The following is a 23,754-nucleotide window of genomic DNA, read 5'->3' as shown; positions in this document are numbered from 1 at the left end:
TAACCTTCTTCCTACCAGACTTAGTGAGGAGAGCGGGATAGTCCATAGAGAAGCAGTTAGATAAGATAGGAGAGACAGAGAGCACCATAGAGTAGGTAGGGAGAGGAGGGAAGAGGAAGGGAGTGGGAGGGGTAGGGGAGAACACTAGGGAAGAGCACAGGGTGGGGTGCAAGCAGACAAGACAGAGAGAGACGAGACAAGTTGACAATTGGACAAGATGACAGGCACTCAGACAATGGTAGCCAGTTGCTAGAGAGTGTTTAGCTAAGACATCGACCACAGAGTGGCACTACTATCACAGTGATATTTAGATACTGGAGAAATCCACCTAATTCTGAGAGCCCTGTGAGGGGGAAAAGGACTAGGTTTCACAAAGCAATTTTAAATACTTTCACAATTCAATTTTTGTTTGAACACACCTAGATAAACACACCTAAGTCTGAGAGTCCTGCAGGGGGAAAAAGGCCTAGGTTTGACGATGGCATTTTTTTCAAGCACTTTCGTAATGCATGTCTGAAATATGTTATGGGGCAGGGTTGTCAGGGTAGAGTGCAGGCTCTAATAACTAACCAGGGCAGCTCCTACCTTGTTTAGTTGCTGCTGCATGACGGCTGGCAACTGGCTACCCCTGCGGACATCTGCAGACACTAGCTGGAGCCGCCTCTGAGGGAGCCGCCCCTTGCCTGGGGCCCTTAGCCGCAGGGGCTGCCGGGCAGAGGGCTGCCCTGTGAGGGTGAAAGATAACCAGCAAACTGACAATTAGGGGAGGAGGATGGGCTCGGAGGTGGGACAGGGAGCCTGAGCAAGGAAGTGGAGGCCGGGGAAGGGAGGGGAAACAGAGAAACAATGACTCTAAAAGTGCTAAGCTAACAAGTTCTAAAACAAACAATGGGGCCCAGGAGGCTCAAATTAGATGCTTGCCTCACCTGCTCGACGCCAGAAATGGTGAAGGAAGCACACAGCAGGCACCTAGCCACAGCGTAGCTCAGACAACCACCAATCAGGGGAGGGGGTAGGCTGGGAGGTGGGACAGGAAGCCAGAGCAAGGAAGTGGATGCTAGGGAGGGGAGGGGAAACAGAGAAACAATGGCGCTGAGAGCACTAAGCTAACAAGTTCTAAATTAAACAATGGGGGACAGGAGGCTCAAATTAGATGTTTGCCTTGCCTGCACGACACCAGAAATGGCAAAGGAAGCTCACGGCAGGCCCGTAGCCACAACAGAGCTCAGACAACTGCCAATCAGAGGAAGGGCGTGAGCTGGGAGGTGGGATAGGGCTCCGGAGCAAGGAAGTGGATGCCGGGGAGGGGAGGTGAGGGGAAACAGAGAAACAATGGCGCTCAGGGCGCTAAGCTAAAAAGTTCTAAAACCATGTTATAAACATGTAACCTGTTTAATACTCTTTTCCTTTTGTTTGCGCAATTTGCACCATTTGCATTCCATGAAACTATTTTCAAGTTACTTTTGCGCAATACTGTGCCATATCTGACTTATTGACAACCCACAGTGTTTAGGGACATTAAAACATACAAACCACAAGACAAACAACCATTAAACACAACACCAAAACTTAAATGCGCCTGGTTTTGTCAATTGCAACCCGCTTGTAACTTCCTTCTGTACTTGTAGAGAAAACTCTGCCCCCTCCCATTATTTCTTGAAGCGTTCAAACATTGGAAACACTTGCAGTGTCTAGACCTAACAGTACTGGAGTGAGGTTACGCTGCGGTTGTACGTCTGGGTGTAATTGCATTGCGCAAACTGAACAGGTAAAACTGGGAGCATACTGGGATTTTAAAACCTGGGTGTGTGTGTGTCGATTCTTAAAGCGGGGGTATAGCATCATATTGTAATTGTGGAAAAGTGCATACTCGAAGTACATCAGGATTGTGAAAGGAGGGTTGTACTTGCACTGGGCAAAGTGGAAACATATGGAGATGGCCAATCCAATGGTGATGGTCAGTGAAGTTGGGCCAACTAGGAGTACAATGGCATTGGCGATTTAGGAGTGCACTGGGATTGTGCAGATGTGTATTGTGAGTTTTCAATCTTGGATTATAGCAGAATTGTATGGAAGTATACTGCAATTCTGTGTGCTGGATTTTAAAATTGTTGATATACTGGAATTGTACAAAATGAAAAAGTATTAAGAGTGTGCAAACTCAAAATATACTCAAATTGTGGAAAGTGGTGTATTCTTGGGGCCTGATTCATGGAATGTGTAGGCTGGTGCAAGGTTGGCACTGCCAACAAACACCCTGATTCGCAGAGCGGTGCAAAGTGTATTTTTGCAGCGCAAGGACACTTTGCACTGCAAAGGTACTCTGTGCATCTTGAATTAGGCCCATTTAGCGCAGTGCAAAAAGTCACTTTGCACGGCAAAAATACACTCTGCACTGCTCTGTGAATCCGGGTGTTTGTTGGTAGTGCAAAGTCACTTTGCACCAGTGGAAATCATTTTGCACTGCCCAAAAAAATCCATGAATCAGGCCCTTAGTTGTCAAATTGGGAATATACTGGATTGTCAAACTGGAAAGTTACTGGAATTGTGAAATTGGTAACGTGATCAGAATGCATAATCCCTAGGGCTATAGTGGGATTGCATATCAGAGATTGTGCAAACTGGAAATGTATTGGTATTGTCAAGGCAGAGGTTTGCTGGCATAATCAAAATCTGAGTACGCTGTGCAGACTGGAAATATACTTGTTTTTTGCAAAATGGGAGTATACTATAATGGTGTAACAATATACACAGCGAAACTGCAAATATACTGGGCTGTTAGTGAGTAAATCAGGGTTTTATAAACTGGTATTATACTGGGAATGCCAACCTCAAAACCTACTGCGATAAAGAAAGTTGTAGTTATATACTGGATTTGTTCAAATTGGGTTGCGCCAAATTGGGACTGTGATGGCATTGTGCAAACTGGAGTGCACTGGGACATTGGGACTGTCAAACTGGCAGTGGAATGAGAAGACGAACTGGGAGTGCACTGGGATTGCACACACTGGGGATATTCTGTATTTGTCAAATGTTTGCTATTGTGGGTTACTAGTCAAAGTGGGAGTTTAATGAAACTGTAGAACAGTAAACTGGGAGTATACTAAAATTCTCTGAATTGAAAGCATACTTGTGTTGTCCGACTGGAACTATACTAGTAATCAGACACTGTGAATATACAAGGAGTTTACAAACTGGGAGCATACAAGAATGTCAAACTGCAAAAACCACAGGGTTTTTAAAACAGGCAGCATGCTGTGAATGACAACTGACGAGTATGCTGGGAATGTGCTAATTGGGAGTGTATTGGGATTGTGAAACTTGGGAGTGAACTGGGATGACCAATTTGGAAGTGCACTATAATTGTGTGAACTGGGAATATTCTGGGGTTTCAAACTGGAAGTATTTTGGTATTGTTAAATTGGAATTTTGCACACTGGTTGTATAGAGTGACTCTTACAATATAATGGAGTTGTGCACATTTTAAATATGCTGGTTTGTCTAATTGGGTATACAGTGCTGTTGTGAAGCTGAGGTCTACTAGGCTTTTCGAATTTTGGAATATACCAGCGCGGTCAGAACTGGCAATATGTGTAATATTAATGGGAACATAATGTGAACATGTTAGCTGTCAAACTGGAGGTTTACTGGAATTGTACAGACTGGATATTTATTGCAAATTAGAACACAGAGAATATGCTGGGGTTGTCAAACTGGAATGGAGAGTGGTTGTCAAACTTGGAATATACTTAGATTGTCAATGTCAATATACTGTCGTTAGACAAAGTGGACATTTACTGCAGATGGAATGTATTTGGAAGCGTACTGGTGCTGTGCAAACCAAAGAAATCCTGGCACTTTGACTACTAGAGGTTGTGCCAAAGCCCTGTCTTTGGCCGGTCTCGGCAACCCCGTAAACCAGGGCAATGTTGCCAGAGCCAGGAACCATAAGGAGGCGGTACAGGGTGGGATTTGCCATGCCCCTCTCCAAGCCCAAAGCTGTGACCACCCTAAGTGATCTGGCTTGAGCTTCAAGAACGACTGTAATTCTACTGTCCTACTCACCAGTGCACATCCTCCACCTATGCAATTACTTAAAGAAGACATGACGAAGATTGTCAGTGTGGAAGGACCTTGGTAAGCGCAATCAATCGGATTTTTTCATTTGATATGTTAATATTAATGTTAAAGTTATTTGTACCCCACACCGTCACCAATGGAATTGGTCCCCAGGCAGATCAGCAAACAAGAAGGGGGGAAGAGGGAATAGAAAGTGATAAAGTGGTGTGCCGTTGACAGCTTCAGTTCGGTTTTTACAGTGCGCTTAACTTTGGTGCAAATATTGGACCGATGCGAGACCTCATGTGCTGTTGGTGTGGTTTATGTGTTTGTTTGTTGTTGCGGCATGGTGAAGTGCATGCAGTTTGCTGAGAGAGAAGTGGTTGTGTCAATTTTCGTGTGAGTTAGGTATCCAGTGATTTGAGAATAGGGTTAGTGGGTTGTATGTCTCCTAGCTCTTATAATTCTTGTTCTATGTATCTGGCTGTCCTATAGGTAGGCATATTTTTCACTTTTTTCTTTCCTCTGCGTCTAATTGTTATGAGTGATGGTGTGGCCCAGATGTGTTGTTTTGAACTTAGTGTAATAGCTAGGGGCGTGTATAGTCTCCCACTCTGGTACTGGTGTTGTAATTAGCAATCAGCCACTCCCTTGCTATCTGTTTTCTATTGGTGGTCCATTGTTGACTGTGTATAGTTTGTAGGCCAAGGTGTTATTGATATATCATCCTTGCCCTTCCATACCAACCTATCTATGATCTTTCTTTGGTATCGTCCTATCATATCTATCTCTCAGTTGGTAAATTGATTTGCCTTAGATTGTTCTCCTTAACTTCTGTTTATGGGTGGAAGCTTAGGGGATTGGGAGGATTGCTTTCTTCTCTCAGCGTTGTTTCAGCTGTGTATATTCCTACATAGTCGTTCTTCTAGTTATGTCATGAAAAACCAGGATTTGAGGCATTTTCTGAATAGTAGGTGATTTCTTGTGTTACATATGTTCTTTAGTAGCTCGTTCCAGGTTTTTAGGGTGAGGTGAGAGAAAGAAGAACCTCTGAATGTTCTTTTGTTGTAGGGTTTTGGTTCCGAACGGATGTTGCTGCTTGATCTGAGCGCCCTTGTAGGGCGGTGTAGGCTTAATTCTCTAAGGAACTCTGCACCTTGGTTGTGAATTGCTCTGTGCGTTATGCACATTGATGTGAACTTGATTCGCTGTTTTATTGGTAGCCTGTGTAGTGTTTTCAGCGCTGGTGTGATGTGTTCTCTCCAGGGTAGTTTAAGGAGCAGTCTGGCCGCCACAATTTGCATGTGTTATAGTTTTTTTAGAAGTCATTCAGGCATGCCCAGATAAAGGCTATTGGTGTAGTCTACACTGGACATGACGAGAGCAATGACTGTAAGTGTTTTGTTGGAAAATGACAGGAACAGTAGGATACTTTTTACCGCTCGCAGGATAAAGAAGCATTTCTTGATTAGAGTGTTTACTTGTGGCTCTATAGTAAGTTTGTTGTCCATCAGGACTCCCAGGTTTTTTACAATCGATAATGGGGCTGGGGTTGTACCGAGTTCCTCTGGCCAAGGGATGTAGTGGTTGTCTCCTCCATTTTTTGTGATGATCATTATTTCTGTTTTGCTTGGGTTGAGTATGAGGTAGTTTGATTTCATCCAGTTGTATATTTCACGGAGGCAGTTCCCTAATGTTGTGTTGTCTTTTTAAATCTCTTGTATTTTGTAGACTGTTTGTGTATCGTCAGCGTAGTTGTAACAGGTGAGGCCGTGTCTTTTGATGATCTTGATTAGTTGAGACAGGTAGATGCTGAATAATAACGGGGAGAAGGATGATCCTTGTGGTACCCTGCATGAGGATTCTCTTGGGTAGGATTTGAAAGGTTTGATCCATATGGCATCTGTTCTGTTTGTTAGGAAGGATTTGATCCATAGTAAGGCATGGTCGATGATTCCAATTTCTTCCAATCTCGTGATGAGGATGTCGTGGTTAACTTTGTTGAACGCCGCAGAGAGGTCTAGAAGTATCAAAGCGGTACTATTGTCTGAATCTGTGTTTGCCTTTAGGTAATCCCATATTGAGAGAAGTGCTGATTCCGTTCCTCTACTTGGTCTGAAGCCTACTTGTGCCTGGTCTAGCAGGCGATGCTCATCTATGAATTCTTGGGTAGTTCTGTATATGTATGTTTCAAGCAGTTTAGCTGGGTACGGGAGGTTGGAGATGGGTCTGTAATTGGAGAGGTCTTCTACGTTTCCTGTTGTATCTTTGAGGAGCGGCCTGATGTCTGCTGATTTGAAGGATTGTGACACTTTTCCCGCTGAAATTGAGAGGTTGAAGATGTTCCTGAGGTGTTCCATGGGTGTTCAATTGGTGTTCCTTGTGAGAGGATTGATTTGTATATGTCTGGGGGGCAGGGATCCACGGGGGAAACTGTTTTGTTGCTTTGATTTACCAGTTTGATGAATGTCTCAACTGATATTATGGGGAAGCTTCGTAGTTTGTTTGGGCGTTCCTCATAGGGGTAGGTGTGTTCCATATTCTGCTCGAATGGTCTGCTTTGTATGGTCTGTTTGATGGTAATGATTTTGTTTTTGAAGTGGTCTGCTAGATCATTGCATAGTTTCTTCAATGGTATTGGCATGTTGCTGCAGCCAGGTGGATCTTTTATTTCATTCAAGATTTTAAAGAGCTCTTTTTGGGTGTTTGAAGTATTAGTATCAATGATAACCACCCATCGGGTTTCTATGAGCTCTGAACAACCAGACTGTGTGGAAAAGAAAAGTGTGGATCAGAAGGGATGTACATGAAAAAAACCTATCCGAAAAGATTGAATTACAAAATCACAGAGACCACTTGCCCGTATTTTGTAATTTGATCTTTTGGGATTTCGCCCGTTTTCCCCCGCACTGCCTTTAATGTATGTGGGGGACACCGCTGCAAATCCTGCAGCCCATAATACCAAACTGGGGGAGCTGGGAACACCCCGGCAACCCCCGCTCCCCTGTTCAGTATTATGGGCAAAAGATCTAATCTGCTACGCCTAATGCACATTAAACGTGCATTCAGCATTTTAGATTCGATATTTTTGTTCATTACCGATCAGAAGAGAAATGTGTTTAGCATCTTTCTTGATTCAATGAGAGAGCTAGTGTTTCGGATTTCAAAAGTAAGGCTATTCCAGAGAGATGTTGCCAAAACTTTGAAGGAGTGAATTAGGGCTCCTGGGTTTTTGAAAAAAGGTGCAGAGACCAGGAACATATTCTTAGTCCTGAGATTCCTAGCCGGGATGTATCATTAAATCGGATAAAGTGGGCTGGTTGAGGCCTCACCACACAACAGTCTGTGTACCAAGATCAGTTTCTTCAACCTACCTCTAGCAGTCATTGGCAGCCAGTGTAATTTCATGAGAATAGGGGAAATGTGCATCTTGAGGAGTGTGTGTAGCAATGCGTGGTGCAGGGTTAAGGAGGAGTTGAAGCAGCTAGATTGATGTCTTGTTATGTCCAAGAAAGTCCAGATTCCGGATAACACAGACGTCTTCTTAAAACGTGATGTAGGAAATGACAAGGTGGAGAAATGAGTAACGCTGATGTGACTGACAAGCGGCCACCAAATTGGTAGAAGTTGCACTATATAAGACCCCTTTAAATTACATTACATGAAAGCACTTGAGGAGAAGGCTCTCTAACCAATAAACCAAGTGAAACTATTCAGAGGATCAACAGTGCAAACAGCCATGGCAGCAATCTCTGCATCAAGAGATCATCCAGGGGTTGAAGATGCTCCATAAAAGCCTATAATCAAATTCAAAAGAGGACAGGGCTGATATGGACCTGGGTGCTAGCAACAACCATTTGCTAGCCTGATGAATGAGAATGTCGTCTTGTGGCTTGCTTTTCAAATGAGAAACTACTGTCTGATACGCAGAACAATCAAGGGGCACTCTGCAGAAGGCCTTTTGACTTTTGGAGATTTCACTTTGTAAAGATGGGGTGGGCAGTTGGTGCATCCCAGCATTTAAATGGAGCCATTAACACCATATCCAAATCCTTTGCTGGAGAAAGGAGAGGTTTAGGAGGATGGATGAGCAGCATGTTTGGTCCCATTCCACAGAAGTGAGAACTGGGAGGAGGCTGTCACCCATTGGATGCAAAGTCTGATACCCATAGGGAGGTAAAGGAACTTAAAAGGGAGTAACTGGTCGCAGGGCCAGCCGTAGGATTTGAGGGACCTTGGTGGAAAAATATTTGTGGGGCCCCTTTATTTGCATGGCAGAAAATGATGTCACAAAATAAGTCAATATCTGTGGGCATCAAATAAACTAATGTTCAATATCTGAATTTTAACGGTTAATATTATGGTTGTAGCAATATCAGGAGTGAGGATACTTTTGGAGTAGCTGATCGATTGAGCTGAATCATTTCTAGAGATGGGTCACTCAAAAGAAAGTACTGTGACGAGGAAGAGCACGACAAAGAGTAATGAAGATCCAAACATACCTATTGTGACTGCACGTTCCAAGGATGTAAGGGCAGGCATTGGACCTGGGCCAGACAGGGCAAAGTGCTTTTGCTTCAGGATAGTGCAATTGTAACAAAGACTATTTAATGGGAATAAACGCAGGCAGTCAGAGTAAGCAATTCCGCAGGTCTTCAAATGTCATCAATAGGGCTCAAGTCCAGAAAGAAAGGGTGGGGATCATAGATATATGCTCACGGACTGATTCCATCCTAAAGTGAAATACGCAAATGTAATTCAGCTCGTCTTTCCTAATAAAAGAACATTCTGAATAGAAATTAGCACTGTATTTCACAAAATTAATGATCAATACCCAGAGAAAATCAACAGCTAGAGGAGATTTTCCTAGAACACGTCTCCAAAGTATAAAAGGTGTGTACCCTTTTAACCCAGAAAATAGTATTGAAATATTCTATGGAAAGCAAAATACCAATACAAAACATGTGTTTGATGACACTTTCATGTGGTTTTGTGGGTTAGTGTGTTCAAATCCTGGTGGGCAAAAGCGTGAGCAAACAAGGTTTTTTGCACGCTGCCCTCAAAAACATCCAAGGGGGATGGAGACGGCACCTTGAAAAAAGTGGGAGCTGTCAACCCACGTGTAATCTCAACTTGTATCCTGAAAATGAGCACAGGGCCAGGTAGAACACATTCAGTCCAGCAACCTCTCTTCCCACATCCATGGACCTGGCAAAACATCACAACAACTGTGCCCTCTGATCCTTCCCCTCCTCACCACGATGTTTGGCTTTCAACAATACTTTGTTTATAAATCAGACTTGAAAAGTACACACATCATAATTAAAGTACTGCAGTAATACGGAAATCCTTATAGAAATATGTCAAACAAAAGGTGGACAAATGTTGTGTTATTTTCATCCCATTTTGAAGACTACAAATACCAGAATGCAATTCCACAATATGATTTAAACATGGCTTATAGGCTGTCTTTCAGGACTTCATTATAACAAAAGATAATGTGAAAAAGCAACATTTTGCGTTGTTTGACAAAGGCATGCTTTATAGGATGCGAGTGAAATGGGACATCCTCCCCAAAATCTTTTATTTAACACACCAAATGCAGACATATGAATACTATCGAGATAGTCCACAGCTCTTTTTTTGTCAACATATTTTAGTTGTCTTCGAAGACAGATTTGGTTTCAGAATAAAATGCCCCTTTACTTCTTATACTCATGGAGCCATAACAAGAGAAGCCCTGTGTCTGGAAGCAGCCCAGGCATTGTTACTTCTTATACTCATGGAGCCATAACAAGAATAGCCCTGTGTCTGGAAGCAGCCCAGCCATTGTTACTTCTTATACTCATGGAGCCATAACAAGAAAAGCCCTGTGTCTGGAAGCAGCCCAGCCATTGTTACTTCTTATACTCATGGAGCCATAACAAGAAAAGCCCTGTGTCTGGAAGCAGCCCAGGCATTGTTACTTCTTATACTCATGGAGCCATAACAAGAAAAGCCCTGTGTCTGGAAGCAGCCCAGGCATTGTTACTTCTTATACTCATGGAGCCATAACAAGAAAAGCCCTGTGTCTGGAAGCAGCCCAGCCATTGTTACTTCTTATACTCATGGAGCCATAACAAGAAAAGCCCTGTGTCTGGAAGCAGCCCAGCCATTGTTACTTCTTATACTCATGGAGCCATAACAAGAATAGCCCTGTGTCTGGAAGCAGCCCAGCCATTGTTACTTCTTATACTCATGGAGCCATAACAAGAAAAGCCCTGTGTCTGGAAGCAGCCCAGGCATTGTTACTTCTTATACTCATGGAGCCATAACAAGAATAGCCCTGTGTCTGGAAGCAGCCCAGCCATTGTTACTTCTTATACTCATGGAGCCATAACAAGAAAAGCCCTGTGTCTGGAAGCAGCCCAGGCATTGTTACTTCTTATACTCATGGAGCCATAACAAGAAAAGCCCTGTGTCTGGAAGCAGCCCAGGCATTGTTACTTCTTATACTCATGGAGCCATAACAAGAAAGGCCCTGTGTCTGGAAGCAGCCCAGGCATTGTTACTTCTTATACTCATGGAGCCATAACAAGAAAGGCCCTGTGTCTGGAAGCAGCCCAGCCATTGTTACTTCTTATACTCATGGAGCCATAACAAGAAAAGCCCTGTGTCTGGAAGCAGCCCAGGCATTGTTACTTCTTATACTCATGGCAGCAGGTAGCTGAGGGGCCCCCAAGACATGGGCCTGGGGCAACGGCACAGAAGGCCCATGCCTCGGGCCGGCTCTGCCTGTTTAATACCATGAAGCGAGCCGCAGGATAAATGAACTTTTGGTTTCAAGTTTCTCACAGGGTGACAAAAAACAACATCAGACGGAAGTAGAACACAAATGTGTGCACTTATGAGCATTGCAATCTGCCACCGTGTATTGTTTATTATTTGCACATCGTGCAACACATTTATGTAAAGCCAAGTGTAAGTGTCTCTTAGCATGTCTGCAGGGAGCGAGGCACCTAGAATGGATTCCTATGGGGCCCGCCCGCTCTTTGCAGGTGTTACATGGCGACTGATTCCATAGGGTTTCAATGGATTCACATCAACAGCAACATCAGATGCAGACGTGGAAGGATTACTTTTTGGAGGCGGAGTGGATGGGGCAGGTGGAAGCATAACTTTCATTCTGCATTCCAACTCCGTCAGCCGGATCATTCCAAAAGTGATAAGAGATGCGTAAAAAAGATACATATAACTTTATATATGGAGGCTTTTACACGTGCTTTAACACTCCAGAGGATTACAAAATGACCCATACCAGGTGTTGTATTTGTTCTACTCTAACTTCAATAAAGCTGTATTGAAAAGAAACATCATTGGCTACCAGAAAATATTACTAAGTACTCTATGAATAAATTTAGGGCCCGGTTTACGCCATTGTAAAATGCTTTAAAAAAAAAAAAAATCAGGCCCTTATTCCTTTTACAGGAATACAACAAATATGGCCAAGATCACATGGCACGCGAGGTCAGTTTTTGGCTCATGAATCCTCTTAGAACACCACTATGAGTCAAGCGGTAACAGTAAAACACAGTATTCGACTTATGCGCTGTTTCGGGGTAATCTCACACACAGTAAAGCATATTATATTGAGTTGGATATCAACGTTTGGAATTCTGCAAATTATCAGCTACTCTAATATGAGAAGGGGTGGCCAAACTCCCCCAAAAGTAGCAAGTCCCTAACCTGAGCATTTTGTGACCCTCAAACTATTAGTCGGACTCCAACCACCCAACATTCTGGGTGTTTGAGTTTTGCAAGAACTGTCTTGCTCACCACAAACTAGAAGGGACAAATCTGCCAAACTACGAATGAGGCCCTAAAACCATTGAAAACTTTTTACTTTTGATTATCACTTTCAGGTCAATGAATCGACACATGTCGTGAGGCGACGCAAGCACAAATTGCAGATGCTTTCCGCTGCCGCAGTCTATAGCAGCAGATCAGTGGCGCGCCGGCCAAAGAGAGCCCGCCGCCGCGCCGCGCCAAGTGGCCGGGAAACAATACCAGGAATTGAAGGGAGAGCGGCAGCTTCTGTCTTATTTCAAGTCATTATTTCCTTTGTCCTAAAACATCCAGCGACGAGGCAAATTACACGGATTAAAATACCAGTCTGAGGGCTGATTCTTGCAGCAAGTGCAATTAGCTGAACCCCGCTTTGTTGCAGGCTCTTGGAGGACAATGTGAAGAAATTACTTGACAGAAGATAGCATTTGCATTTCTGCTCTTCTTCCAGTGATTGTTTTATTTTTGGATCCCGGCACCAAAAAAAACACAGTCAAACGTTTTAAGTTTCACACTGTGTAAATGGGAAGAATTCTTTGCTGTCTGGGCAATGATTTAACACTTGAATGCACATTCAAAGGAACGTTTGTGGCAGGAGTTTTCAGATTTAAGTAGGAGACATTGTTTTGGATTCTTAAAAATCAGTTCAGCAGGATTTATTTTGTTCACTGAACCATCGCGATGGGTATGAGAGGCAGGGGGGGGACTGGGATCTAAATGAGGCCCTGGAAAAAAATTTCTGAGAGGCCCCATCTTACCCATTTTCAGCAGGCCCAACTCTTTTCCTATGAGAAAATGTGGAAATATCACGCAAAAGGGAACCAGGAAATTTCCAGAGTTCCCCATAGGCCAGTCCAGCCCTGGGGAGAGGCCTAGGCCACAGCCCACCTTCCGGCATCTGGTTAACCCACGTGACCCAAGTACACACAAAAGTAGCCTGTGAACAAACCACAATTTGGAATTTAGAGGGAGATATGAATTGGTCGGGGGGAAAAGCCCCTGCTGTTGAATTCACCCGTTTGAAATCACAGCTAACAGTAAGGATGCTGGGGTGAATACGCAGCGGGGGAGGGTGGTGATTATTCCTTAACACAAACCACCCCAACCTCTGTAGTTGAACCACAGTCTTTTTCGAACGTTGCACGCAGGAAACGTCTCTCCATCATAATGGGTGTAATTAGGGCTTTAAGTGGTGTAAGAAATCGAGGGGGGCCTTCATTTGGGGGCATAAGCCTTCAGGATGGGTGTGGCCTGAAAAGTACACAAACCATACTAAGGTACGCAAACAAATATATAAATGTATGTAAGCAGATTCTGACCAGATGTTACCCCGCTGATTTCTCCTCCCACCTCACCCCTCCTTTTCTCCATCCTTCCGGCTCCCCTTTTGCCTGCTTCCCTTTCAGCGCTTGGAAGTGGCCTGAGGATGGCAGGAGGGAGAGATTGGCATGCGATCTGGGTCAGGAGGAAACACATTTGGGCCCAGTTTTTGAGAAATCTGGAAATACCAGTGCCTTTACAAAGCTGGCAAAGCTGGGGAAAGCAAGGCTGGGGAAAGCAAGACTGGGGAAAAGCCACGCATAAGTCTCATGTCTCTTGTTTCTCAGACACATCATTAAAGGACGGCTAGGGCCTGATTAGAGGAAATAGTCTATTGATCTTTTAAATTAGGTAACATCTTTGCTTTTGCTAGTTTTACTCTCTGAGTGTTTGTGGTTGAGACCAGTCACTGCTAATTAACCGTCTGGGGAGTGTAATCGTGACAGACAATCAACCACTGTCAGGGTCAATGTTCACGTGCTGCCACTTCCTCAGGTGTCATTAGGGTAGAAGAGGGTTCACAATGCTATTTCCGTGACTTTGGCGAAATTAGGTCACTATCTCTACCCCGCCCTACCTGACTTTCAGATGTGCTGTCCTGTCAGCCAGCCTTCTGATTGGTGGTTTGCCCGAACACAACTGGGAAGGGCTGTATCGGGGTTAGGACGATAAGGGTATTACTTTTGTTTGGTGGATAACTTATCTTACATTCCTCATTCAGACATATCACACCGGTGAGAACTCTAGGGCATGGGATCAGGGCTAACTAGAAGGGGACTGCTTGTCCTGAGGGTGGGAGTTCAGAAATGAGCAGGGAAGATTGGGTACAGGAGCATTCTAGAGGCTTAGTGTCCTCTCTTCTTGCTGTGGCTTCCATTCTTCAGTTGCCATGTTGTTCATCTGCTGCCTTGATATCCCATCCAGTTGTCGTGAGATGACATTGGGGATCTACTACTCCTTTCTTCATGCCAATGGGTCTAGGAAAATCTTAAAGTTGCAGTTAATTCATCCCAAATCCTTACAGACGCTTAAAAGCTCCAGTACCTTGGTCAGAACCCACTGTGTTGCAGTCAGGTTACCAGCTGAGAAACATTCATCTAGCTGTCATCCATTGTGATCCGTACACCACAGGCCTCCACACCGTATACCGCAGGATTGTCCACCTCCAGGCCTCGGGCTAGAATCCTGACTTGTTTTCATGTTGTCCCTCATTAATATTCATGAGAAGTAATCTGCATACCTTTAGAATCATTTTATGCAAATTTAGCTCATGAATATTAATGAGCAATATCCTTAAAATCTGACATGTTTCTGGCCCTCGAGGTATGCAGTTGGATACACCTGATATGCAGCACAGATGGAGAAGACCTTTGTAAGAACATCCATGCCCCAGGCCAGCCATGTTGAGCTAAGTACCCTTTGGTTCTTCCCACACTCTACTTTGCACTCGGTTAACGTTTTGCTTATGTTTTTCTTTCCTTTCCCTTCAGTGACAAGAAATTCTCAGCTTTAGGATTCGGCGCCAGGATTCCTCCAAAATATGAGGTAAGAAGCCATTTATACTAAGAATAAAAGGGTGGGGGAAAGAAGGGGAAGCCATGCTTTATTTACATTTAATGGATCATTGTGATGAGGCAGCAATGGGTGTACTGTACGACCACCAGGGCATCAGTGGAGCAGGGGTGCCCACAAACTACGTTATGTGCTACCCAAACTGAAAACGTTCCTCTTTGAATGAAATAGAGAACTATCAAGTAGGGCCTGATCTCTGATCCCTTGCCTGTTTTGATATGTTGCGTGTTGTTTGTCAGTCTCAGTGATCTCATGCCTCAGGGCTTTTGGTCAAGCACTTTATAAATAAATTAAATAAATAAATAAGTATACGGGAATCCCCCAGGGTCCCTCCCCATCTAACAAAGCCTGTTTCACGAGATACTAAAAAGCACCTTCCAGTTTGCCCTTCTTAATCAGCAGAGGGGGAAAGGAAAGGTAGGTTTCACTGATTCTTTGACCAAGTTCAGGGGAACTGGTATCCAGGTAGAGGGTCTACCCCAATGAGCTATTTTATTTATTTATTTATTTATTTATTGGTCATTTGGTAGGTGCTTATACAATTAGCAAAAACTGTTTCAAAGTGCCCACAGGGCAAGAGGGTGGGGACAGGGGAAGGTAGACAATGAATTGCAACAAAGATAAATAATTGAATTAATAGTTCAAACAAATAATGAGAATAACAGGGAGGGGAGACAAACCTACTTTGCCTTGTGAATGTTCAGAACGTGCAAGTTCAGAGGGGAGGTGCGTAAGGGATAGGTGCTTTGGTACTCACAGAGAAGTGCTCGGGTGAAGTGCTGAAGAAGAGAAGAGCGTAAGTGCAACCTCCCGTGGGAGCCTAAGTAAGTGCAGTAAAAAAGACAGCGGCTGGGATGAGAGATGTGGGCAGTCAGGGCCCCGAGGACACATAAGGGCCCTGTACATCAATCACGCTACTGTATGATTAGCAAGGAAGAGAGGAGGAGAAGGAAGAGGTAAAGAGAAAGGTATTGCAGCTTTTTCGGAATTTAAGGAGGTCTGCTCAATTTGCAGAGGGAGAGGGAGGCTATTCCACCGAAGGGAGCCCGCTGAAGGAAAGTGATTGACCACCACTCTCTGTTAAGCAAACGGCTTCACACACAGAGGGTTGGTGCCAGAGGAACGCACAGGTTTAGAATGGTAGCATTTGGGCAGGAACCATTAAAGGTAGAGTGGTCCCCGACCCAGATAGCCTTGTGGATGATACAGAGGGATTTGAATTTAATTGGTGCTGAGACCGAGAGCCAGTAAAGGCTTTGTAGGGCAGGAGAGATGCGCTCCCTTTGTTTGAGGCCAAGGATAAGTCTCTCTGCTCTATTCTGGGTTAGCTGGAGGGGTCGCAGGGTGGATGAATGAAGATTAAGGAAGAGGCTATTGCAATAGTCTAGCCTAGAGAGGAACAGAGCACGGTAACATTGAGTCTTTGGGGGAAGGTGAGAAAGGGTAGAGTTCCTTAGAGAAGAGCTGAAAGCGGGACTTCTTGACAATGTCCTGAATATGAGGGATGAAGGAAAGGGGAGGAGTTGAAGATGACTCTGAGATTGGTGGCTTTAGAGGCTTTAGAGGCGGGGGCAGGGGGAGAGCCCATGGAGGACTGCCAGACTGAAGGGAAGAAGTAGGGTACAGGGGACCCATTAGGGAGAATCTCTGTTTTGCTGGCATTCAGGCAGAGGTCATTAGCAGTGCACCAGGCCTGGATAGCTGAGAGGCAGTCGGGAATGAAGGAAGGTGCAAGGGCGTCAGTAGGAAGTTGTGTATTGTTAGTGTAGCACTGGAAGTTGGGGGAGAAGGAGTAAATGAGACGTGCCAGCATAGAAAGGTATATGTTAAAGAGCCAGGGCGAAAGAATGGAGCCCTGGGGGAAGCCACAGGTGGAGGTGGAAGTAGGGGAGGAGAAAGTGCCCAGAATGATTTGGGAGGTACGGTCTGTTAGGAAGGAGGTAAGCTAGTCCAATGCCCGCTCTGAGAAACCAAGGGTATCATGGAGCCTTATAATGAGGATGAAATGGTTCACCGTGTCAAATGCAGAAGAGAGATCAAGGAGGATGAGTACAGCAAGGGAGTTGGAATCCAAGGTTGCAAGCAATTCTTCACAGGTGTTCAGAAGAGCAGTTTCCGTGCCTCTGGATGCTCGGAATCCAGACTGGTGGTCGTGTAGACCTCCAACAAGTTTGGTATGACAGTTGAGTTGGTGGAGGGCCAACTTCTCAAGCAGTTTCCCGTGATGGAAATGGGGGGGTAGTTGGCTGGGCAGGAGGGCTCTGCAGAGGGTTCTTTAAGGAGGGGGCGCACCAGGGAGTGCTTGAGGTAGGATGGGAAAGAACCAGTAGCAAAGAAGTGGTTGCAGAGATCAGCAAGAGCAGGGGTGAGAGAGGAGATGTTGTGCTTGATGGTTCTGCAAGAGCATGGGGCAACCTGTTTGGAAGAGACCTTCATGGAATTGACAACTCTGGTGACTCCTTCAGGGGAGGCAGGAGAGAAGGAGGAGGAGCAAGGAGGATGGTGAGTGGTAGGAGGGAGCAGAGGGGGGAAGGTTGGGTTGGAGGAGTGTGTGACCAGGCTGCTCAGTATGTCCTGGGTTTTTTCAATGAAGTGAGAGACGAGTGCATTGCAAAGGTCCTGGGAAGGAGTAGGGTCAGAAGATACTGCAGTCGGGTTGGCAAGTGCCCTGCAGATTTTGAAGAGTTCAGCTGTGTTGTTTGATGCATTGGACACTCATGCTGAATGTGGGCTCTTTTTTGTGCCATGGTTTGAGAGTCTGTAGTGTCCCTGGATCAAGCGGCAGGCCAGTTTGTCAGAGGGTGAGTCTGAAGTGTGCCACTTCGGATCAGCAGCCCTGCACTTACGCTTTTAGTCTGCAAGTTCGGAGTCGTACCAGGTTTTAGGCTTGGAGGCAGGTTTCAGGTGGATCCCCGTGACAGGAGCAAGGATGTCAAGGGTGTTGGTAATGGACAGCTAGAGGTTGCTGAGGGCAGAATCAGTGGTAGAGTCTGGGTTTGTGGGCAAAGGGTAATGAAGTTGGAAGAGAAGGCAGCAGCTGACACTCGTTTCATCGGACGGATGTTTGTGAATGTGGTTGGCAGAGCCACTCCTTTATCATAGGGGAAGTATCAGTACACAGAACTAACTGTGTTATTACACAGACCAGCTGTTCCCCTGGAAATTGGGAAGGATAAAAGGCAACAGGGAGATTGCGGGGTCACTCTCTCTGGTCTACTTCGGTCTGACTCCATTCCGGCCCAGAGGAATTACATATATAGATGAGGCATTCAAATGCCAGTCAAAAGGGAGCTGCTGCTGCTTTGATGTTGCAGTGGGCAGTGCTCAGAGGCGTGGACAAGGTAGGGCCTGAGCGGGCAAGGCCCATCCAAAATCTGTAAGTGCTCTGTGGGCATCTACAGATGTCAATATCAGTGCTTTGGGCCGAACCACATTAGCTTCCACTCCACTTCTTAGACAATCTTGGCTATGCCTCTGGCAGTGCTAACAGATAGCTCCCTGAGCAGTTCCACCGGCCATCAAGGTGGCGGACAGGGATTTTAAAGTCACGGCTGACCACTCATGGTTAACCAATTACTCAGAGAAAGGGAGGATTGCATACACCAGAGGCCACAAAGTGGGAGAAAGGAAATAGCCAAACAAAACCCAACTAGAGACCGGACTAAGCCAATCCCACACGGTTCCATGTCTTTTCATCGAACAATGTTCATCTACACATTTTTCCATCGAATATTTTGTAACGAAAAAATATTCATTGAATGCATTTTTGGGGTTTGGGGGGCAGCCCCCGTTTATAACCCTTAAAACCCACCCCAAACAATTTCAAACAAAATTAACCCTTTACCCCACACAAAAATGCATTTGATGAACATTTTTTCGTTGCAAAATATTCGATGAAAAATGCTTAGAAATGTTTCCATGCAAAGACTGGCTACCACCCCACACAAACACGTAAAATCATCAAAATGCCAGGGGTAGTGAAACAGACATTAGGTTCCTGATTACATCACGATATTACATGATCTTTGGCACTAGCAACATCACAGGAAGTAATGCCACATGACCTTTCAATCTGATGCATTTTAGGAATTGGTGTTACCGGTTTAAAGGGCTATTTTATTTACCATTTGGATGCTACCTTTATATGCAAGGGGTGCAGCATAATATCCTCGGGATAAAAAAGCATCCTTTGGATTATTTACCTTGTGTTTGTTATACACACACATAGGCCATACTGCTATACATACATGCCCCTGGGACATCTTTGACAATGTTATTGAGCTAATAATAATAATAATAATAATAATAATAATAGCAAAGAATGCGGCAGAAGACCATACAAAACATACATCCTATTCCCTGCTCCGGAAGCGAATGAGGCTGAGAAGGATATAATGAACACGAGGGCATAAAGAACTAAAAGATTATCATCTATACTCTGTACAACTTAAACCTTAGCCCTAATTGGCACAGCATAATGTTGACACGCTGCCTTTGGGAAGGGTATGCCGTCATCCTTCAGCACATGTGCACTCTATGGCGTGCTTCTGAGTTATAGAGGAGCATTGATTACATTTTACATGGGATTGGGCGATGGAAAAACGAGCAGCTGCAGCACTTCCTCGATGGCTGCGTGGGCTTTCCGCCGCTCGAGGTGTCAGGAGCAGTGCCAGGGGTGTGAGGGGGTAGCAACTGATAATCCTGTGGGCCCGACGTGACGTCCATGATCTCTAGGCTTGTTGAGGCAGAGGGGCGAAGGGACCCATTCAGATCACTCAATAATGCCACAGCCAGGAAGCACGTGAGGAGCCAGAGAAAGGAGGAAGCAGGAGCTCACTGGCTGCTATGGCACACGGGGGGGAGGGGGAGTGGGGGGGACCAGAGCAGAGCAGCGTGCTACAGGCCTGCTGAGGGCTGAGACCAGTACCAAAGGAAAACACACTGCAGCAAGCCTTCTCTGTCTGATATCCTAGACCCTGGCAAAAGCCAGAGACAAGAAGGAGAAGGCTAGGATGCTTGAGGCTGAAGGCTCTAGCCTGGCAGTAGGGGTGAGGGGGATATATGCTGGTAGCAGTGTGCTGCCACCATTTCCAGGAGCCCAGGACTATGATCAGTGGCCAGAGAGTAATAACATCTGTACCAAGGAGAATTCTACAGTCAAGAGGAAAGGCAAGATGCATGCTGGCCATTCTATCCCCAAGGCCAGGAAAACAAGAAGTGAGCAGGGTGCTGCACCTCTGAGAATAAGAGTTTGCACCAGGAAGTAAGCTCAGTGCAATAGCCCAGAGACAGTGCATATTAGATCAGGGAGGCCTGATGAGGACAAGAAGTACTTACAATGGGCCCTTACAAGTGTTTCGTTTTTCTGATCTAGCACTGACAGTAGATTTGTCCACTTTTAACCTATAGTGGGCATGCAATGACCCTGTAGGCGTTCATACCTTCACACGCCTCGTAAAAGGTTGGAATCAGAAGGGCAAACTCTGGGGTCCTATCCAGGAAGCACCTTGGTTAGATCTCGGGAGCCTGGGAATCCTCCATAATGTTACCAGATTAGAAAACCCCATCCGTTTATCATTTAGCTACTTCATCCCCACTGTTGGATCAGCCTGACCTAGATAGGCAATCCTGTTTTTTGGGGACTCTCCCCTAACCAAGTACAAGTTCATGCCACCCAATCCTGTTTTTATAAAGAAAGATGTTGAACCTTAAAAGTTTATCTTAAGCGTTCTGTTGACTTTGCCACACCCTTTACTACGGCACGTGGACACGTACCACTGGGAACGTAATGCCAACAACGTGACAGACCCGTTGCCTGGAGTAGAGGGGTTCAAGACGACAGCACAGGCTTTTTGAGGAGCAGGGCTACAGGGTCAAGAGTACAGTGGGCTTGCGTGCATGGCTGCAAAGGGATGGGGTCCATACATAAGCACCGGAGTATAGGTGTTTCCCCGCCCAACTGGAGGCCATTGGTAACAAGAGAACAATATTAGATAACGCTGCTCCCCTTAAAATCACTGTGGGGTGAATATGACACAGTCTGGTCCCACACATACTGCTTTGTTATTTCATCTTCAGAACAGCGGCATCCGCAGATTAGCGCCACCTTGAAACTCTAGAAAGGTGCAATTAGACCGAAACTTTGGGGGGCAGATGGAAGGCTAACACGTCATTTGGTATGGGAGGGGCTACCTACAGAGACGTTGTGCGGGTGGGGTAAATGAAATTGTAAGGGGCCCCATGCTCGTTTTCACAAAAGAATGTTTGTGGGGACAAGTGTAAATTGAGCAGCTAATGGGGCTTTTTTGTGCACACTGGCTAGTGAAAAACATGATAGGTTCTAAACACAAAATGCACATTTTGATGGTACCCTCATGATGGCACCCTCATGCTGTGGTTGTGATGTGATGCATGGATGACTGTGTCAGTGTGTAGTTCATGGTGCAGCACATCCAGCTGCATTGTGCCAACATACCATGTAAGGCTGAGTGGCGCTAGAGTTGCAGTGTCTTTGAGGTGTCAGTGGGCCGTCAGAAGGGAGGTCCCAGGAAACCGACTAGCTACTGTGGGCCCCGAACATGTGCCATTGCATAGTGTCAACTGAGATAGCCTCCTCTAGCATAACAAAACATCTTGGCACACAACTCCACCAGCAAAACAACGCCATTTACACAATGGAACATAACCCATCTGAAGACTACATTTTTCTAAACACTGCACTAACCCACCACAGATACACTAACACATTTCTTTACACTCCCTAAACACCACTTTGAAAGACAACAGAGACAACCACACAAACAATGTATGTTAGCAAGTTGCAGCACAAGTTAATTATTGCTCTAAACAAGTCGCACAATTTCTAATACTTACAAACTACAGACTTTTTCAGATCTGCACACATCAACACTGCAACAAAGCATCCTTGCCCTGCTCCTTTCTTAGTCCCATAACCCACCGCTTGCCAATTTTTTATCACCAGGAAACCATGTAAAAGTGAGGCGTGCTATGCAAGACAATTACATAGTAGCAGTGGGCAAAGCAAAGAGCTTTACTCATTCTCATTTGGGGTAGTACTCCGAATGGCACAGGCAACTTTGGTGACTGGTAGTAACAAGGCAGGAAATTAATGTCAGTCTGCTATGCTATCATCTGTGGTTCACTGACTGGCTGGTTAAGTCTATATATATCTACCGGTCAAATTAAGTGTTATGGGAGCAGTGGGAGGGTCACGCCGACAATAACACAATTCTAGGGGACGATCTTTGGAGCCACTAGTAGAGGAGCACAAGAAGACACCATTTCATCCCTAAAATCATGAAATCTGACCCATTCAAAAACAGTCTTTTATGAATGTGTGAACGTAATCACTTATGACTCCACTTTTTGCAGTTAATTCACCGAGAGATTAAATAATTTGTTTACGATCATACACTTTGGTTAAGAATAGCACACAGAATTTCAACCAACTCTACAATGTAGGCACTTGAAAAAATATCTTATGAGCCTTAATAAAAATATTACATTTTTGGATTTCAAGGACTACATCAAACATATCTTATAGCATTTTCTTGAAAAATCCACAAATCTCATAGTACATTTTTCCACATCCTGAATGGAAAACTACAATTCCTATAATGCAAAATAATGATATCCTTACAACCAATATCCTATTGTACAGCACTGTGCTTTCAGCACTTTAAGAAATACAGGGGATCCTTAAGTGTGAATTGCATGTAGGGGACCTGTTACATTTGCACTTGAGTGCAAACATGTCATTTGCGTGTACATTTAGTCATTTGCACCAAGTAGTGCAAACATAGGTGTAAAAGCAGGCATAATTGCCTGTATGCTTTTTTCACTTTTAGTGCAAATTGAGTAAATGCCGCCTGCAATTTATGCATGACAGGCAGGGATGGCAATGGAGACCTATAGAATCCGCCTGCTCAAAGCTGGTGTAAAAAGTAGATTTCCTGAGAATTGCCTCACATGTAAATGTAATGCTGGCGGACATGCTTGTGCCTTTAGACAGGATGGTGGTGGCGGAAAGGGGCAACTCCTTCAATGCCCCCCCAGAGACTAAAAGGCATGTGTAAACGTTTTCACATACATTTTACACATGCTCTTATAGCAGTGTATACCTTTTATATTATCTTTACTGCGAAATAAGTAGAACAAAAAGATTTGTAGCGAAAAGATTTTAAATTGGTAAAATATCGAATTATTTATAAATTGCATTAATATCATCAATGATTGGATATTGATGTTCATTCATATACATTTTTTTGAATTTCATTCCAAAATTTCACTGTGTGATATATTTTGAATGAACTGAATTTCATTAAAATTTCACTGTAAATGAATTTACTTCCTGGATTGAAAAAATGCTGTAAATTATTTAGGTGTTTTTGAGTTTGCTTTTCGTTAATAGGTACTCTGTGTGTATTTGAAATTGTTTGACTATATCGTGTTTTATTGATTTATTCAGTTTGAATTTTTACATTTGTATTTTGTGATTTACAGGTTTTTGTCCTTTTTCTTTCTGTTCATTTACTCTTTTGTCTATACTAAAGAGTTGCTAATTTAGTAAAGTTAAATTGATGTAATGTAGAAAAAGTTATTTCTTTTCCTTTTCTGACTGAATGACCAATAAAAAAATATATATATTGTGTTTTCATCATCCGCAATCATGAATGGACTCCATATATTTTCACCAACATTCTCATAGGTATCAACTTAAATGCATTGATTATAGTATTTCATGCATAAGCATTTAAGCTTACTGCAGCCAATTATGAGATGCGTTGCAGTTTCCAAATAATTGCCCTTACACAGGAGGCAGTTCCAGGCCCCTTTCACATGCAAGGTAGAGAGCAGATTATACTTCAATCACACATAGTCCACTTAATGTTACAAGGGAGATACTTCAGGTATTTGGGAGTTGTGCCCATTTCAGGTGCGTAGGGAATACATTCTCAG

General features: G+C 44.3%; 1 protein-coding gene across 3 annotated transcripts in view; it reads left to right on the top strand.

Moving 5' to 3' along the window:
- CPNE7 (copine 7) overlaps window positions 1-23,754 on the top strand; it is a 1,149,025-nt gene that overhangs the window by 1,032,311 nt on the left and 92,960 nt on the right. For all 3 annotated transcript variants that reach the window (XM_069635582.1, XM_069635584.1, XM_069635583.1), the window contains one exon: window positions 14,694-14,748. In XM_069635582.1, coding sequence (XP_069491683.1) covers window positions 14,694-14,748 — 55 coding nt within the window. The remainder of the gene's footprint in view (window positions 1-14,693; window positions 14,749-23,754) is intronic.

Source organism: Ambystoma mexicanum, chromosome 1q (genome assembly GCF_040938575.1).
Source record: "Ambystoma mexicanum isolate Mex_15411 chromosome 1q, UKY_AmexF1_1, whole genome shotgun sequence".
Taxonomy (NCBI): domain Eukaryota; kingdom Metazoa; phylum Chordata; class Amphibia; order Caudata; family Ambystomatidae; genus Ambystoma; species Ambystoma mexicanum.
The sequence above is the reverse complement of the archived record's forward strand: the minus strand, read 5'-3'. Positions and strand labels throughout refer to the sequence as shown.